Source organism: Sturnus vulgaris, chromosome 20 (assembly GCF_052056855.1).
Source record: "Sturnus vulgaris isolate bStuVul1 chromosome 20, bStuVul1.hap1, whole genome shotgun sequence".
Classification (NCBI taxonomy): domain Eukaryota; kingdom Metazoa; phylum Chordata; class Aves; order Passeriformes; family Sturnidae; genus Sturnus; species Sturnus vulgaris.
In genome coordinates, this window is record NC_142262.1 from 9,366,065 (window position 1) to 9,385,367 (window position 19,303).

The 19,303-nt window shown below is 44.5% G+C and overlaps 2 protein-coding genes across 4 annotated transcripts; one reads left to right on the plus strand and one right to left on the minus strand.

The window, feature by feature from the left end:
* Positions 1–8: 8 nt before the first annotated feature.
* On the minus strand, positions 9–1,589 carry BLOC1S3 (biogenesis of lysosomal organelles complex 1 subunit 3). The gene is made up of 2 exons (XM_014885023.2): positions 1,551–1,589; positions 9–973 (listed from the first exon to the last, which is right to left on the minus strand). The coding sequence occupies exon 2, from the start codon at positions 968–970 to the stop codon at positions 482–484; it is 489 nt and encodes a 162-aa protein (XP_014740509.2). The 5' UTR covers positions 971–973; positions 1,551–1,589; the 3' UTR covers positions 9–481.
* Positions 1,590–1,602: 13 nt separating this feature from the next.
* Positions 1,603–18,316, plus strand: DHRS7C (dehydrogenase/reductase 7C). Of its 3 annotated transcripts, none has more exons than XM_088176628.1 (7): positions 1,603–5,451; positions 6,215–6,370; positions 11,495–11,607; positions 13,355–13,565; positions 13,835–13,927; positions 15,641–15,796; positions 16,297–18,316. In XM_088176628.1, the coding sequence occupies exons 1-7, from the start codon at positions 5,412–5,414 to the stop codon at positions 16,503–16,505; spliced, it is 978 nt and encodes a 325-aa protein (XP_088032754.1). In that variant the 5' UTR covers positions 1,603–5,411; the 3' UTR covers positions 16,506–18,316. The 3 variants fall into 3 exon arrangements, with proteins under 3 accessions (XP_088032754.1, XP_088032753.1, XP_088032752.1); XM_088176627.1 differs by having other exon boundaries at positions 1,603–2,896; positions 3,645–6,370; XM_088176626.1 differs by having other exon boundaries at positions 1,603–6,370.
* The last annotated feature ends 987 nt before the right edge of the window (positions 18,317–19,303 follow it).

Here is a 19,303-nt window from a genome sequence, read left to right on the forward strand (position 1 = left end):
ACTATGGCTCTGACACCACCACGGCTTTATTCAGTTCCATGTCACATAAAACAGTGTCCTTTGGAGACAATGGTGACGAGCCAGCACCAGGGTGCAGTTCAGGGATGCTGGCAGCTGGCTAGGGGACCAGCAGTGATGGTGTCACCAGAGCACGCAGGTCCTGGTGCACCAGGCTGGCAGTCTCTGTGCCAAAGCCACTGTTCGGTGTCACTGTGGCTACACTGGTGATGATGCCACCGTGGTGAGGAGGTCTCCAGGGTCAGTGTGGGGTGCTGCAAACATGACTCGGTGCCACCACAGCTCGGCAGGACGCTGCACTGATGATCCTGACGGTCATCAGATACCACCTTGCCATGGCAGATGTGGCACTAGCGATGCCGAGGACAGCAGTGATGCTGGCAGCTGTCTGCCAGGTGCTGGTGCCGCCGCTGGCGGCAGGCGCAGCAGGGACGGTGAAGGCGGTGCCCCACGTCGGCGGCGGTCAGAGCTGCCCGCGGATGTCGGGCAGGAGGTGACATGCTGTGACGATGTCGATGGTGTCGGCCACGGCGCGTAGATCACGGCGGGCCAGACGCAGGCAGTGCGCGGCCGCGGCGGCGGTCACCTGCGCCCGGCCCAGGGCTCCCCCCAGCCCGCCCAGGCTGCGGGCAGCGCTGCCGTAGCTGTGCCGCAGGGCGCTGCCCACCGCCCCCCGCAGCCGCCCCGTGCCCTCCCGCAGCCGCTGCTGCAGCAGCGAGGGGCCGCCCCCCCACACGGCCGCCGGCTCCTCCGCCGGCACCGGCGGCGTCTTCGGCCTCTGCTCCTCCTCCTCCTCCTCCTCCTCCTCCTCCTCTTCGGTCTCGGAGGCTTCGCCCGGCACCTTCAGGCCGGCGCCGGGGGCCTCCCCTGACGTCTCCACCAGCAGCTCTGGCTCCGAGTCGCTCTCGGAGGCTTCGCCCGGCACCACCCGAGGGGGGCGGGGGGCGGCCATGCCCTGGAGGGGCACACGGGATGCGTCAGGAGGGCAGCACCCAGGGGTGAGGGCGATCCGGGCTCATCCCTGCACAATCCCATCCCTGTGCTCTGACCCGTCTAACCCGCACGGCCACTCAGCCATCCCGGGGGCTCCCGGCAGTGACCCTCGATTCCCATCCCGGGTCCCCCCGATCCCGGGCCCCCCCCACAACCCGGGTTTCCCCCGATCCTGGTCTCCCCCAGTCCTGGTCCCCCCGATCTCGGTCCTCCCCAGTCCCGGTCCTCCCGGTCCTCCCCAGTCCCAAGTCCCCCCCGATCCCGGTCCCCTCCAGTCCCAAGTCCCCCCCCGATCCCGGTCCCCCCCGATCCCGGGTTCCCCCCGATCCCAAGTCCCCCCCGATCCCGGTCCCCTCCGGTCCCAAGTCCCCCCCGATCCCGGGTTCCCTCCGGTCCCAAGTCCCCCCCGATCCCGGGTTCCCCCCGATCCCGGTCCCCCCCGATCCCGGGTTCCCCCCGGTCCCGGTCCCCCCCGATCCCGGGTTCCCCCCGATCCCGGTCTCCCCGATCCCGGTCCCCCATCCCCGGGACGCTCGCACCTCCTGCCCGCCGCGCCTCAGGTCACATGACGCGCTGCCCACGTGACCGCACCCGGAAGTGGCGGCGCCCAGCATGGCGGGCGGGAGCTGCTGCCGGGCTGATTGAAGAACTCGTGGGTGAGACCGCCCGGGAAACTGTCCTTAAACACGCAGAGCCGACCGGAGCTGACAGCTGTTAGCAGCCACTTCAGGCCTCCTGTGTACGGAATCCAGCAGGGCCTTGTGGACTGAGAAGAGCACAGGGATGGGATGTGGAGAACCAAGGTTGGATGGCACGGGACTCATGGCAGTGAGGAGGGACCCGAGCCAGGCAGCGCGGCTTCACTGAGGGCACGCGCTGTGTGACCAGTCTGGTGGCCTCCTGTGACAGGGAAGACTGACCAGTGCCACCTTTCTGCACTGCTGTAACGCCTTTGGCATGGTCCCACATGGAATCCTCATCTCCAAACTGGGGAGCTGGGGCAGGGCCTCTAGGAACCCCCAGGGGCTGGGGAAGGGGCCATGATGCCTCTAGGGCACCGAGGCTGCAGAGATCTGTGGGGATCTGGGGCTTTGGGGGACAGTGTAGAGGCCCCTCATATCTCATAAGGCCCTTTATGTGATATAAGGATCAGAACTAGGCCTGGGGCCAGGGTCCAGACCAGAACCATGTTTAGGACCATGGTGGTGAACGTGTGCAGCACCAGGACTGGGATAACAGCTGGGATACAGGATAACAACGGAGGGGGACAGGGACCTGGAGGACACCACAATCAGGACCATGTTGGGGACAAGGACCAACGTGGTGAACACATCCAGATCCAGGACTGGTACTGGGAGCAGACCAGGTCCAGAACCAGAGCCAGGAAGGGCACTACATCCAGACCAAAAATGGTTAATGGACCAGGCCCACTTGGAGAGACTTTGTGTGCTGGAAGGGCATGGCACTGGTGATGTGCCACTTCTGGGGGTTGTGCATCAGCTCATTCTGGTGCAGGGAGGTGTTAATGTGCAGGACCACATCCACCAGCTGCTGCTGCATGGGCTGGTGTGGCACCTGCACCCAGGGGCACCTCTCTGGCACCCAGCCCTGGACCTCCCTAGCACCAGGCATCCAGCCCTGGGCTCCCAGGCATCCCAAATCCCACAGCAGCCTCGCCTCCTGCAGCACTCTGAGCCCCTAACAGCACCCTGCATCCCCCCACCCCACCTTAGCCCTGCTCCACAAAGAAAACATCAAAGAATGTACAGCACTTTTGAACAATGTGAAATGTCAGTAATTTTGCAAGTGCATGCTGATGCTCTCAAACAGCCACCTGAATTGAGGACTACAAGGAAATAAGCCCTAGATCTCCATCAGGTTTCAGGTTTGGACACACACTGTTCATCTCTGGCATCATCTGGGACAGTTCCTGGAGCTCAGGATATAGAGACTTTCAGAGCCAGCTGAGGGAGGGAGATAGCCTCACTTCTGTTCAAATTTCTTTGTAGATAATTTCCCTCTTTTATGGGAACTGCCGTTTAGAACAATTTTTTAAATATCCTTGTTACTCTGGAGTTCCCACCAGTGCTCTGAAGGTGGCAGTGCATAACACATTTATCAAGTATTTCACCAGACAGATTTCTGTGCTTCAGAAGATTTGTGTGTTTCGCTTAATGCAGTCACTGTATATTTGTATTTTCCCAGATGACTCAGGCAGTTCTTTACAATTTTTCATTATATTAATGGACATGATAGCATTTTATCTTTACAGTCTTACACACTGTGGGCTATCTAGTTTTTTCAATTGACTTTTTCCTAGTCTTGATTGTTACAATTTTGTACCTTTATTCTGGTTCATTTAGAAACAAATCACTCGGAACTCATAGAAGCCCTCTATCTCTAGTGTGTGCTTTTTTTTTTTTTTAATGTTTCAACTTTCCAGGAAAAATGTTTCCAGAACCCTGAATGAATTAAACAAACAACACATCATGTTCCATAAAAGGAACAGACTGGCTCAGTTACTGATAGGAAACTGCTCATTTGTTTATTAAAAGCTGATTCTTTAAAAGTAAGAGAAGATAGCTGGGGCTTTAGGAATGATGGAAAGTTGGATTTCCTCTCTGTTGCTGCAGGTGGCCTGGCATGCCTCAGTGTTTTTACATTGGCTTGCAGAAACTGATGTACACTGTGACATTTTGAATTGAAAAACAGGTAGTTATTCCTATCTTTCTTTCATATCTTTTTTAGCTAGAAATGCATGCAGTGTTTCACATGCTGACACATTATAGAATTCTGTAGTTTGGAAATCTTAAACCATGGCTTCTTTGGCAGGCAACTTCAGCTGAGGCAAGAGTACACATCTTGACTGTTGAAGTCAGTAGCTTCTGGAGCAAGTTAGGTTTAGAAACTATGTCTGAACACCCCTCCTACACTCACCTGAATAACCTTTCACCATTGCCACTCATCCAGAGTGACCACTGTCCTGGTACCTGCAGAACTAACCATGAAGTCCTTGTTCTTTGTTGGAAATCTCCAGCATCACTGACTGTCATTTGTAGAATTGCATTCTCACACTAGAAATGAAAATTAGAGTTTGGGTGACCAGTTACACAGCACAAACAGAACTATGAATCTGGTTGCCAAAACTTGCAGTTTTAAGACAGTAATATGTTTTGTTTTTTTTTTTAAGGAGCAAAACAGGGATGATTTATGGTAAACCATTCTTCTTCCTAGAACTCCAAAGGTCAATCAATATGTGTGGTTGTCAGGTTAGCAATCACAGCTTCTCTGCCCTTGTGAGAACTCACCTGGGATGTTTTTGGAGTCCTTCTGCTCTGGAGGCAGGCTGGGACAGCTGGGGATGTTCTACAGAACAGAAAGCCCTGGAGAGACCTTACTGTGGCCTTCCAGTACTTGAAGAGGGGTTATAGAAAAAAAACCAAAAAACAGAGAAGTTTTTACATGGGTAAATAGTGACAGGACAAAGAGGTACAGCCTTAAACTAAGAGAGGATACATTTAGATGTTTGGAACATCCTTTACTCGAGAGGTTGGTGTCACAGATGTTCCAAAGAGGTTGTGGCTGCTCCATCCCTCAGAGTGTTCAAGGCTTGAAGCCTTGAACCTGGGTGGGGATTGGGTGGGGCTTGGACCAGCCTGATCAAGTGGGGGTCGTCCCTGCCCATGGGAGTGCAACAAGATGAGGCTTAAGGTTCTTTCCAACCCAAACCATTCTGTGGTTCTGTGAACAGATAATGTCTCTGCAGGAAATGTTAAATAGAGGTAAGTGTAAAAATGTAAAATGCAGATCGCCTGTCTTAAATTGGAATGGTTCTGAAATTGCCAAGATTGAAATTTCCAAACTGAAAATTGGAAAGAAACAGATCTGTCTTGCAGACACCAAGAGTGAGAAGCAGCCCCTGGGAGCACAGGATGCCAGCCTGGTCTGTTGTGCAGCACTGAGCTCCTGCAGCAGCTCTGTGTGAGGCACTGACTCCCCAGCCAGCCTGCTCAGAGACCTTTCCCTGACACCTCCATACATCATTCCTATTGCTGAACTGACTTTATTTCATACATGATTCCTACTGCTGAACTGACTTTATTTCATACATCATTCCTACTGCTGAACTGACTTTATTTCATACATCATTCCTACTGCTGAGCTGGCATTATTTCATACATCATTCCTATTGCTGAACTGGCATTATTTCATACATCATTCCTATTGCTGAACTGGCATTATTTCATACATCATTCCTATTGCTGAACTGGCATTACTTCGTGTGGCAACTTCTTTTTGCTTGGTTTTGAAGACCTAATATGGCATTTACACAAATGTTTGGATGTGTTAAGTCACTTGGAGGCAAATCACAAGAAATTGAGACATCATGAATAACTACAATGGAGCACAGGGCAGAAGGAGAGGTGGTTCTTTGTACAGGTGAGTTAATAGTGTACTAAGAGCTTTTCTATGGCTGCCCAGGCTGTTGGGGTGGATAGGTCAGGCATGCAGAGCACACTGGGCAGGCTATATTTACTCTGGCAGTGCCTCTGTCACCAGGCCATACATAGCCACTCATTCAGGGCAAGCAGCCTCAACAAGTCAGTGCTCTGTGAAAGTGCTAAAGGATCTTAATTAAACCTGTAATGAAAGGGTTTACCAAAATGCAATAGAATGCTGTGTCTGTATCTGGAGTCTTCATAGCCATGGTAAGTGATTGTATCTTCTCTATCTTTTAGAACAGAAAAGACTTCTGTTGTGAGTTTTGTCTGCAATTTGGATTAAAAGCTTTTTCACTGTTTTCTAATAATAGCAATGTGATTAAAAGTTCAGTGTTTATTTTATGTTTTGCCTCAAAGCATGATAGAATATACATAATTTTATACATATATATGTGTGTGTATATTTTATTGTGGTCTTGCCAACATACAGTAATTTTGCATAAAAGGAATCCAGATTTGCCTAAACCATACAAAAATGAGGAAAACAGACAAAGAAACAATATTACCCTGTTTATTAAAAACAGTATTACACCATTGATTGGAAAAGAACCTTCCTACCACTTCGAATTGCTGCTTTGGCATGTTGATCACTGGATTTTCTATGTAAGAAAACATTGTTTTTTTTTAGCTAGGAATAACTGAAAAATAATGTATGTATATTGTGATTACTGTACTCTCATGTGGTCTTTTGTTTCCCACAGCCATGGGTATCTTTTCTGTACTTGCTCTACCATTGCTTCTCTTAGGGATCAGTGGAATTATTTATATTTACCAGTCAGTCAGGTGGCTGCTGTCCAAGTCAGCGGTGCAGAACAAGGTAGTGGTGATCACAGATGCCATCTCTGGACTAGGCAAGGGTGAGTTGTCTCATTTCTTCTCGTTGTCAGGGAACAGAAGCAGCCAGAGAGCAGCCCTCTGGGTGATAAACGTGCTCACATTGCCTTGGGTGTATTCATAACTGGCTGGATGAAGCAGAAGTTAATAAATAGATTTATAAACAAATCCTATGATTTTTAAGTGTATATTTTTAACCTCAGCCATGGGAACTGCTGGTGAACTAGTAGGAGCTGCAGAGCTTTGTATTTATTTAATTCAATAGAACGAGAGGTTGTATAAGAACACTGAGTGCTATTTTTAGCATGTTGCTACTGTAAGATCTCATGACAGGCTGTCAGTGCAGGGTGGCTGCACTAACAGGTGTCACCTTACTCTTTACATGTTCCTTTTCTGCTCTTAGAGACTTCAGCAGTTCCTGCTTCTTGTGAACAGCAATTCTCACCCCTCTGTCCCTGTTTGCATCTCTTGCCCCTCTGTCACCCTAATGACTGCTCTTCCCTTGGCATCCTGCAGTGCTTCCAGCTGGGCTGCCGAGCTCTGTGCAGTGTGAGGACAAGGAAGGGGGCATGTCCTGGAGTGCCCACCCAGAACAGAGGCTAGGCAGAGTGAGAGAACAAAGTGGGGATTTATTAAAGGCCTTCAATAGATCCACCTTGGGCAGTCAAAGCCTCCCAGAGGCTACACCCAGAATGGACAATGGTCATGAGTGTTTCAAACAATTATAAGTTTGGTCTATTTGCATATCAGTGGTTAATCCTCTATTGGGAGATCAAAATTATAAGAGACAGGGCAGCTGAGAGACTTTTTAAAAGATGGTTTATTACCTCCTGTCATCAGTCTCATAGAAGGGTGAGACATTAAAGGTGTTACATTTAATGCCATAATATCAGAAGCTGTCTAATTCTTAGTTACAATGCCTTGTGTCAGTTTTTTAGCCAATCCCATATTTCTATGAAACTTGGCACCATTTTTTACACCAATTATTAATTGCTTTGCTTTTCATGGCCTTGCTGCATCATTTTTAACCAATCATATAACACCTCACAAACCTACATTGATACTTCTTAAGCTTTTAACTAATTTTATAACAGGTTCTATTTTTAAAATATTTTACTCACTTAACATATTGCTTTGCTTACATAAAACATTTCTGTTTGCTTAAAACATATTTCTACTTAAACTACAAACTTATATTCTTGTTTTATGTTTGTTTCACTTTCAATGTTCAAACTCTCCAAGCCTTCTCCAAGGTCTGAGGTCAAACCTTGTATCCATCTCTATCTCTGAGCCTGCATGCACAAGGCCCTGAGAGCTCTCAGTGCCTGCAATTCCCACATCCCTCCAATTACAGCTCCAGGTGATGAAGTCATATTCCCCCAGTTTGCTCCCCACAGTTCACTTTTTGTTTATACTTTTTGGGGCCTGAGGCTGTAGGGTGTTCTTGGATCTCAGGCTCAGAGGGATTGTTTTGTCTGACCAAAATGTGAAGGCAGTAGCTCACACTTCATATGGAGTTCAGAGTTCTGCACTAATGCACTACAGGATATGAAAAATACAAAAGCTAAAAACTGAAGGCATCAAGGGTGTGTAATAATTTATCTGTTTAAACAGCTGGTGGCCTGGGTGGCCAGCCACTTAGCATCTCTAGCCCAGAGGAGGTCACAAAGATGACCAGAGGGCTCTGCTATGAAGACAGGCTGGCAGAGCTGGGGCTGTTCATCCCAGAGAAGAAAAGGCTCTGGCAAGACCTTAGAGCCACTTCCAGTGTCTGGAGGAGCTCCAAGAGAGCCTAAAAGGGACTTTGGACAAAAGCCTGGTGTGACAGGACACAGGGAGTGGCTTCCCAGTGCCAGAGGGCAGGGCTGGATGGGATACTGGGAAGGAATTTTTCCCTGTGAGGGTGGGCAGGGCTGGCACAGGGTGCCCAGAGCAGCTGTGGCTGCCCCTGGATCCCTGGCAGTGCCCAAGGCCAGGTTGGACACTGGGGCTTGGAGCAGCCTGGGACAGTGGGAGGTGTCCCTGCCATGGCAAGGGTGGCACTGGGTGGTGGGGCACTGAACAGATCCCCATGGAAGGGTCACAGAGAGCTCAGAGCATTTGGACACCCTTGGGCACAGGCTGTGACTCTTGGGATTGGTGCTGTGCAGGGCTGGGAGCTGGACTCGATGATCCTTGTGGGTCTTTTCCATCCCGGGATATTCTGGGAATCTGTGACCCCCTTCTGACTCCTCAGCCCCCTGCCTGAGGTGGGGCAGAACAAGCCCAGGGTCCTGACTGTGCCCTTCTGGCTGCTGCCAAAGTTAACCCTGTTCTGGCCAGAACCAGGCCAGGTATATTTCAAATTTTTTTAGAGGTTTAGAGTACTTCCACTGAGATTGGACGTATTGTAGAATTATATGATCTCTGGGTTTCTAAATAAAAAAATCTCACTTGGAGCAGAAATATCACCAGTGCTGAATTTGTTTGGCTGTGGCATCAAGCCAAATCTTGGAATCCTCCAAGAAGAAAATTTATTGAACATTTCTCCAGCTGTTTTTCTCCAGCACTGCATGACCCTTGGGGAATATTTTCCTAACTTCAGTTTCCTTATTAACATTTCTTCCTCTTTTTTATTTTTTTCTTTTATTTTCTTTTCTTTTTTCCCCCTGTGGGTAGCTGCTACCTGTCTCTTGAAGCTAGAAAGGCAATTGTGTGTGTGTGTGGTGTCCCCACACTCCTTTTCATGTAGATGAAAAATGAGGTAACTCAAAGCACCTTTATTTTATTATCCTAAATATACCTATGACCAATATCCCATAGGTTGACACCAGGATGTTATTTGCAGGCTTGAATGATTCCAAATAATCAGAATTAACTTTCCACTCAGGCATATGTGATGGCCATTCATTCCAAGCTTTAAAATACCAGCTGTGTGGCCAGCTGCTGTGGATGTGGGCTCTAAGGAAACAGCCAAATTCTTTTTCTGCATGCCAGAATTTCTGGACTAAAGGCAATATTCATCAAAGTTAAAAAAGAGAAACAAATCTATGATGATTGAAGATGTTTTCAATGGTTTGTGGTTGTTATTGAAACCTAGTTCCTGTTTCTTCTGAGTGCTGTAACTTAGAAAAGTACAGGGAAGTTCTAGAAGAGAGCATCATTGGTTTCCCTTTTTCACCTTTATTGCTGTTCCCATAGAAGTCTTTTTCTCATTTTTTTAAACAAGATTGCCTCAACTGTTGTTTATGGGGAAAATACTGCTATAATTGTTCTGGCAAATACTCTTTTGGACATTAAATTAAAAATCCTTCTATGCTAGGAGAAAAAAAAAAGAAAATGGAAGGCATTCATAAAATTACTGCTATAAATAGTGAAAAAGATTTCTTAAATAAAAGCTTCCAGCTGCACAGGTCTGAAAAACTACAAGGGTGGAACCATAAATACTTCCATACAGATATTAGGAGTCTAGCTTGATCATTTAAGAAATCTAAAAATGGGAAGATTAGCATAACTGGATTTCCTGTGGGTATTGAAATCTGAAGGGAGTGTTTCTGGGAGGACAGCAAGCATAGCCCCAGGGTTGTTCTGTTGCCCTTACACCAAAGGCCACAGGAGTAGGACAAACCAAACAGGCTGGCAAGGCATTGTAAGATCATGTTCCTTTTCTTCCCAAGCTGATTGTGCATGTGGCTCTCCTGTAGATTTGATTAGGGACCAAACAGGAGAGCTCCAAGGCTGAGAGCTTTTCTGAAGAAAGACCAAATCAGGAAAAATAACTCCAGATTTTCAATCATATGAGCACACAAAACCAGCCCACTGCCAGGTACCTCTCTGGCTACACCCAGAGCAGACCTCTGGTTTTGGGTACATCAGCAGTTGCATCCTCAGGCCTACCTGCAAGAATTTATCTATTCTGAGAAAAAAAAGGCAGGTAGTTGTGAACTTTTCCTGGTTAGGAGGACATGGATGGATGGATTCCTGGACTGAGCATCACTGTTTCAGTTCAGCTGAGCTAGAACAGGCACCTGGAGCAGCCAGAGGGATCCAGCCCATGGGGTATCTGTGCTCTATGGTTTTAAATACATTTCCCTGGTCAAACAGACAGGATGGTGAGGAATATATTCTCCATCCTAGAGAAGAAAATAGACCAGACACAAGGTGTCAAGGTGCTCCAGCCTTGTGTTTCAGAATTTAGCTGGAATACCCCATGAAGACCTGCACTAATGAGCTGGTTGCAGTCCTGTAGCCAGTGCTGGGCTGGGATGAGAGGTAACACTGACTGCCAGGTCCTGTTGTTATTTGAGCCCCCATTTTCAGAAATGCACTGTCACAGTTCACTTGTGTAAAAAAAAGAGAAGAATTCTCTGAGACATGTCTTAAATTGAAGTAAACCCTTAACTTAGAATATGTCTGAATGAAGAAAATGCAGTGCCAGCCCTGCATTCCCAGAAACTTTTTGGTGCTTTTCTCAGGAATGCTGCAGGGAGTGTAGCTGAGCAAGCTGGTCCCTGATGCCTCTGCTTACTGGGAAGGTTTAGTGCTCAGGAGATAAAGGTCTTGGGATGGATTCCATCTGGAGGGGAGGGTGTTTTGCAGAAAGGACTCTCTCATGGGTGCATCACCAGTGGGCCAGTTTACCTGTATTGGTGTTTTTCAAAGTTGTGGGTGATTTCTGTGTTGCCAAGAGTTTCATGCAGGTGGCACACAGAGCTGGTTCTGTGACTGTTAACTGGGTTGGCTGGTTTCTTTATAGAGCAGCAGACATGAAAGTTTGCAAAAGATGCAGTTTCTGTTTCTATGTGTAATTTTATTTTTAGCAAGTGTGTCCGAGAAGGATACACAGAAAAATTTTTCTAACTCCATCTCATCATCCATTAACTGACATAGTTATTTTCTTAATTACATTTTATTAAATCTCTTTACTAAACAGTGGCATTGTGCTATACCATTAACTATGCATTATCCCATTACATTAAATTTATTTCTCACCTATGTACTATCACAAGTCAATGATTTATATTTTTTTCTCATATTATTTCAAAATTAATGAATTTTAAAGCATGGATTCAACATCCTCAGCAAAACCAGCATCCCATTTCAAGCAAAATAAACGAAACCAATTTGCCACTATTGTAATTATTTTTTTTAATGTGTTTCTCTCCTAGAATGCTCTCGTGTGTTTCATGCAGGAGGAGCAAGGCTTGTGTTGTGTGGCAGGAACTGGGAAAAGCTGGAAGCCCTGTATGATGCCTTAATTAGTGTGACAGACCCCAGCACGGTAGGTACTCATAGCCTGGGATAAACCTTGCTCAGGAAATGTCATTTTAGATCCAGTAAAACCATGTACAAGAAATGTGATTTGCTATCAGTGGTGTTTGGTCACCTGGGTAATAACACCAAACACAGTCCAGAGAGACAGAGAAACAAACACCACTGAAGGTCTTGAGAGCATGATGCCAAAATTCTGCTCTCTTGAGCTAATCCTGTCAAGCATCTGAGTGCTCCTGTGTTCTGAACAAGCCACCCAGCTAGAAATCCTCAGCAGAGGAATTTGCCTGATAATTTGGATGAAAGGGATCCAAATGTTTGATTTAATGACAGGAAATTTTTCATATAATTAGTGTGCTCAAGGAGTGGGAGACAGGTCTAAAGATCAAATTAATTTTGAGCTTCTCCACTATTTGGGGAAAAGTTCCAGGTAGAAGGGATTTGGAGTAAAAAAAGAACAGTCTTTTCCTCATGGCCATGGACAGTGGACCTGCAGAGCTGCTCCTGCTCCAGCTTTTTGGCAGGAGTTTCTTGAGGCTCATGGCAAAGTTTCCCTTATGTGACCAACATACAGTTGACTCATTCCAGGGCACAGGTGTTCCTGAAGGCATCACATAAATTTTGCAGCCATTTCTCATCAGACCTACAAATATTTGTGGGGTGGTTTTTTGCAGTGGGCTTCATTCATCTGCATAAATAACCACAAAAGCAGTGTGTTCATGTTAGCCTGCACAGAATCAACTAGGAAAAAATATTAAGTATGATTAAGGGTTCTGCATTACATGTCTAAGTAATACAGTAAGGGAAACAGCTTTGAGTTCATTCCTCTATCCCACAGCTGATAAAATCTGTTTTTGCAGAAATCATCAAATGTAAACTCCATTTGTATAACCTATAGCAAAACAAACCATTCCTACCTTCCATCTGTCCTCGTGTATGTAGCTCATCTATCAAAGCACTAAACCCCAGTCTCTTGTCAGCAAAGGGTTCTTCCTAGAAAGACCCTGACTTGAACTGATAGGAGTTCAAAAATAGACACCCTTGTGTCTATTTTCTGTTTCCATTGATTACAAGAGAGACAAAACTCACTGGGAGCTCGTTCAGCTGACCCCTGGTGTTCTGCTGCATCTGAAGTTCAGTGTCTAGGAATACTCATTCTCACAGAATCACAGATCACAAAATCACAGGATGGGTTGGATTGGAAGGGATCTTAAACATCACCCAGTGCCACCCCTGCCATGGCAGGGACACCTCCCACTGTCCCAGGCTGCTCCAAGCCCCAGTGTCCAACCTGGCCTTGGGCACTGCCAGGGATCCAGGGGCAGCCACAGCTGCTCTGGGCACCCTGTGCCAGCCCTGCCCACCCTCACAGGGAAGGATTTTCCCCAATATCCCATCTGTCCCTGCCCTCTGGCACTGGGAAGCCACTCCCTGTGGCTCCCTGGCACTCCAGGCTTTTGTCCAAAGTCCTTCTCCAGCTCTCCTGGAGCTCCTTCAGGCACTGGAAGAAACATTAAAGTCCCCCAGAGCCCTCTCCAGGCTCTCATTGCTGGGGTTGTTCAGCCTGGAGAAAACCATCTTCTTTCTAGAGCGAGTTAATCTTAAAATCTTAAGTTTATGTAAGAATGACAAAAACACTTTGAATATCAAGGTAAATTCATTTATAAGACAAGGAAATAGAAATGGAAATGGAAATAGAAATAGAAATAGAGTTTGTATCTAACAAGCACCATTGAAATGAATCTTTTGTTCATCAGACATATGCACCAAAGCTGGTACTCCTGGATATCACAGACATTAGCTGCATTCGAGATGTAGCCAAGGAAATCCTGAACTGCTATGGCTGTGTGGATGTGCTGATCAACAATGCAAGCATGAAGGTGAAAGGAGCAGTGCAGAGCATTTCACTGGAACTTGATAAAAAGATAATGGATGCCAACTATTTTGGACCTATAACATTAACTAAAGGTATTTTAATTTTTTTTCTGTTTTTGCTGTTACTCCTTAAAGCACATGGACAATTAAATGGGTTAATACTGCAGCCAACTCTGCATGTAGAATTCAGGTGAAGTCTAGAAGACAATTTCCAGCTATTGGATTTTGTGATACTTTTTCTTGCAGTATTGAGACAACCTTCATTGAATTTGTGCTGTTTCCACTTCAGCTCTCACTTCTTTTCATTAATACACTCAGCTCTTTTACTTATGTGACTCTCTCTTGTATTTCTCTTTTTGCAGCCATTCTTCCTAACATGATCTCAAGAAGAACTGGCCAAATTGTTCTAATTAATAGCATCCAAGGGAAAATAGGAATTCCATTTCGTGCAGCTTGTAAGTAACACATTGCAAAAAGATACATTGTCATGCATAAGTTGTGAGGAGCCCATTACACTCATCATAGGTTATTAAAAGTGCTTATTTACATCCAAATTCCATATTGCTACAGTATTTGTCTGAATTTTTTTCAAATTGGAACTCAGTTAGAAATAGTTAAAATGCTACCTTTGAAATATAACTGCTGCCTAAGGGACTTGAGAATAGGATGATAAAAAATGTGACAGCAGATTTTAGAAAAAAAATATATAATATAGTTAAAATCGATATCTGATCTATACTATATATGGGTAGAAACCTTCATGAAGAATAGAGTGTAAATATAAAATATGAATAGATAAGAGCTACTGCTTTGTGAAGCAATAATGTATTTAGATGTGAGAGTTTAAAAGGAAATGTAGGAATTGCTTTCAGCTTGGCTTTCCAGAAAATTTTTGAGGTGTTTCATCCAAAACTCCTAAGGAATTGAGACTGTTCTGAATTATGATGGAAGGTCTTTGCATTAATAAAATACAAAATTAGTGGACAAAAAATATAGGAGAGATGTAAACAGACGTTTTAAACTTGGGGCAGATGTAAACAGACATTTTTAGCTTGACAGAAAGAGTCAGCAATGGGCTCTGAATTAAAAAGTCTGTGAGACCTCAGAATTGTGACTTATAGACCCATGAAAGCAAACTACAGTGACATAAGCTGTAAGGAAAGCAGCAGAATAAATAAATTAAAGCATGTCTTTATGTCTTTGTAAATTTATGCATAAATACATGCAGAGCCCACATCTAAAAACTACAAAAAAGGCTCAAAAAGGAAACAAAACATTGATGTGACATCTGGAATACTTCCCATCTAGGATCCAGACAATTGTGTCAACATTCATTGTATGTGTGTAAAACCATAAGAGGCAGAAGAGCCAACAGAAAGAGTTTTTACAATGCCCTTACCAATATTTATTTGCATGAAATGAAGCTGCCAGAAGAAGGAATGTCAAAATGAATGCATGCAGAAGCTCTCTCTATTCCCAGAGCCCCCTGCCATTGCCTAGATGTGCACAGGTTGATTTTCACTGTAACCTGAGTCAGATAAATGTGGCTGAGCACTTTGCAGCTCTGCTGCACTGAACACACAGTTCTGTTTCTTGGTCAAGTTTCACATGCTATCATCTTATTCATACTGCTCTCAATTAAAAGACTAAAAGCAGATTAAAAAGTCTTGACATTTAGTTACTTTAAAATTCACTTTGGCATTAAAAGTAGCTCAGATTGCTGCTGCAGGGCAAAGTCCTAATCAGTTTACAAAGCATGAGGAGCACTGCATTCCAGCAGGGGACATGTGTTTCACTGCATTTTATGGATGTGTTACAAACTGCAGACACAGAAGGTGGGAGGACTCATCTCAGGGACAATTCCATCCACCAAAGACATTTTTGAGCAGTAGAGATAACAGAATTTTTATTTCCTAACCCAGGATGTGTTATTTCAGGCTGGGAAGTGCAGCCATGTGCTGTTTGACATGTCCCAAGAGACTGCATGCACAATTGTCCTGTATAGATAATTTCTTATTGCTTGTTTTAAATAGGTCATGTGATAATTCCACTGGGTTATTTTGGTTAATCATTCCATGCTCATTTTCCCAAACATTGGTGCTTTATTATACACCTGCTTCCATGCAATCACATATCTAAACATGCATATTTGTGCTTTTTACTTTTAGATGCTGCTTCCAAGCATGCTGCTGTAGGCTTTTTTGATTGCCTTAGAGCTGAAATGGAAGAATTTGATATTTCTGTGAGCACTGTGAATCCAACCTTCATCTGCTCATACCATCGCCAGGCAGCACCAGGCAACTGGGAGGCATCGATTTGGAAATGTAAGTTTGGGTGGATGAAGATGAGGCACATAAAGCAGGAGGGGGGCTTTTCCAGGGTAAAAAAAAAAAAAAAAAAAAAAAAGGAAAAATAAGGGAAATGATAGAAAGGATGAGAAGGCATGAGGAGCAAAAGAAAAGAGATATTGGAGAGGTAATATTGGCTTGGTGAAAAGAGAAGGAATGTGGAATGAGATAATGTTATGTGAGAAAATAAATACATCAGGGCATCAGGAATGGAGGGGGAGGAGAGCAGGAAAGGTCCCAAGGGACAGTTCCACTGCACTCAGCTTGCTCCTTTTCTTAGGGACTGTAAGGATTTTACCTCAATTATAAAAAGATCTTGGCCACCTCCTGCTGAGGAGAATGGAGGAGAAGGGATTGAAAGTGCATAGAAATTAAACTGATTTGACTGATTCACTCGTTGTGCATCTTCTTAGCACCATTCCCTCAGAGTATCTGTCTGTCTGTGTGTCCGGAGCTCTCACTCCTCTCTCATTTAGTCTTTTTCAGGAAGGTGTCCTATGGTGTGCACCCCGTGGAGGTGGCAGAGGAAGTCCTTGCCACGGTGAGCAGGAAGAAGCAGGAGGTGCTCATGGCCAATCCCATCCCCAGAGCAGCAGTTTACATTAGAACATTCTTCCCCGAGCTCTTTTTTGCCATTATTGCCTCAGGGATTAGGGAAAAGCTGAAGACAGAAGAGGAAAATTGATTTTGTTCAATTATTTTCCTTGCTTTTGACCTGAAAAAAAAAAAAAAAGGTTTCTGTTTTGAATGTCAGTGACTAGTGCTCATTGCTGTGGGTAGAATAATGCCACTATCATTGACACACATTCATCTATAAGGCTTCTGCTCTTCTGGGATTATAATCTTTAGGGATTATGACAATGTGCCATTGGAACCAAACTGCTCTTGCTGCTGCAAATCCCATTGCTCATATAACATCCAACATCAGCTCACTTATACAATTAATTCTTCAATAGAATCACCACACATGAAAGGAATTCTGAGGGCAAAGGAATATATGTCATCTTGCAGGGACATGAAATTTTTTCTGTATCTCTAATTGAACTGCTCTGGCTCCAAGGAACCTGACTCAGGGAGTTCTCACCTCTGGGATGAAGGGTCAGTTCACCTGCTGGAGCTCCATCTATGTTCTGCTGTAGCTCTGGGGTTTTATTGTAGTGTGAGTGGCTGTGCCTTAACTGGGAAGTCAAACAGTCATTTGTTCAAAATTTTCATGGTCCTCAGCAGAACTCTACTGCAAACCAATGGGCATTTGCTGTGATCTCAGTTACATTTTTTTCTTTACCAAGTCCCCCACATTTCCAAAGAGCAAGATGCAGAATAAGCATAATTTCATCAGAGAAGGATCAGGCACCACAGGACATCCCAGCTAAACATAAATCAACATTGTCTGTGGCTGCCCCATCCCTGGCAGTGCTCCAGGCCAGGCTGGACAGGGCTTGGAGCACCCTGGGATAGTGGGAGGGGTCCCTGCCATGGCAGGGGTTACAATGACATAGATGCTCTTTAAGGTCCCTTCCAACCCAAACCATTCTGTGATTTCTGTGATTTCTGTAATTTCTATTATTGTCTTTTGTTGTAAAAACAAGTGGATTGCGTGGTAAAATATGCTGAATAATCCTTCTGCTCCATTTTGCAAGTTCTAGAGATCAGCAGAAATTCTTCACACAATTTTGCTTCAAAGCAGTGAGCAGTTCAAGGAGCCACAGTAGAAGACAGTGAGAGTGAAAGAGGTAAAATAACACCTGTATCCTATCAAGAAAGTTTTAAAAAACAGATGTATTTTTATCTAGAAAGTAGAGGTAAGTTGTATCTTAATGATTTTCAAATTCCTAAAATGCACTGCAGAGAAGGTAGGGCTGAGCTGTTCTCCATTTCTGCTGGAGTAGGACAATGTGCTAAAATTACTGCAAAGCAGATTTACAGGGACAGCATTTTCTGCTAAGAATAGTTAAGCACAAAGGATAAATTGTCACAGAAATTTTCAAATGCCTGTCTTTGGAAGCTTTAAAGAAGAGATTAATGAAACATCTGTAAAAAAGCAATGTAGCTTTAATTTTTCTGCCTAGAAGAAAAGAAGGATTAGATGACCTTTTAAATGGGTCACACTTCTCTCTAATTCAGTGGCTTTTTCTCATCTTGAAGATAAGGTTTCTCCCCTGGTATTTCAGATGCAATATTTTTTTTCCCTCTGGGGAAATCTATTATTTAATCTGAAGTTTTCTATTTCATTTGTTGATCTCTGTTTCGCTGTCTCACCTGTGGATATATGTCGTACATAAAAATATTATGATGAGAAAAAGCAATGTTAAGATGAGCTCAGGATAACAGGAATTGCATCCCAGAGGTGCCTATTTCTCTCATTAAATTCCAGTGGTAACCAGGACTGCTGTAGGTCTGTGTACTTGTGCCACAGGTGTCTGAAATTTACTGAAATGCCATATCCATCAAATTTGATTTGCTCTAATGAATCACAATAAAAATGCTGCTGATGTTTTTCCTCTGCTTTCAAATCATGTGGTTCCAGGACTTACTGGGTGTCAAAAATTAAAATAAGGGCCAGAATATGAAATTGTGGTTTGCAAATAGGGATAAGAAATCTTACATTTCATCAGGTGAATTTATTTACCAGATACCCAGCAGAAGACATGCAGCTTCTTGAATGGTTAGCATGAGAAAAACAGACAGTTGGAGATTTAAGAATGGATCTGGATGGATTCTTACTGCACAATTATTTAAAAGCCTTTGCCCACCTACAGCACTTTATATACATTCAGACCAATGTAAGAAACAATCCTGAGGAAGCAGCATCTGGCAGAGACTGCCAGGCTGTGTTAGTAACCTGCAAGCTAAGAAAAAACCATGAGGCACTTGCTTAAATTGGATTGTTCAAAGGACTTGTAGGCATCAACCAACTGTGTTCCTGGATGAGGTGGAAATTCTTCCATGACACCCAGGAACAACATGAGGTAGGTAAAAATCCATTGTAAAAAGAGTTAGGGTTGACAAAAAGCAGAAAATCAGGAATAATTCCTCTACCAGTGAAGGTGTTAGAAACATATCCATCACAAAGAAATGTGTGACACAAGGGGAAGGAATCACGATCTTGTGTTTTGGTCAAAGGATTTATCAAACTTCAGTTTCTAACAGAGTGGGCACCAAACTCTCTAGCAAGTGCTTTGTTCTCCTGCTGAACTGAAGGTGGCAGTTTCAGAGCACTGTAAAGAATAAAGACAGACTTTTCTAAAGATTAAAGAGGAAATCTTATTGCTATCTGCAGCCACCTGGTAGGATGGTGTAGAGAGTATGGAGCCAGATTCTTCTCAAATATGCACAGTAGAAGAAAAAAAGGTAATGGACACCAACTGGGACACATGACATTCTGATTTGATATTAGGAAATAATTTTTATACAATTGCAGCAGTGAAGCACTGGGACCTGTTGCCAATGAGGTCAGGAAATCTCATTTCTTGAATATATTCA

Bases quoted from the DNA above. Each gene is read 5' to 3' on its own strand.
- BLOC1S3 (XM_014885023.2), bottom strand. From the start codon at position 970: ATGGCCGCCCCCCGCCCCCCTCGGGTGGTGCCGGGCGAAGCCTCCGAG.
- DHRS7C (XM_088176626.1), top strand. From the start codon at position 6,166: ATGTATATTGTGATTACTGTACTCTCATGTGGTCTTTTGTTTCCCACA. The intron at 6,371-11,494 runs GTGAGTTGTCTC...TTTCTCTCCTAG, and splicing joins CATCTCTGGACTAGGCAAGG to AATGCTCTCGTGTGTTTCAT. The intron at 13,928-15,640 runs GTAAGTAACACA...TTTTACTTTTAG, and splicing joins AATTCCATTTCGTGCAGCTT to ATGCTGCTTCCAAGCATGCT.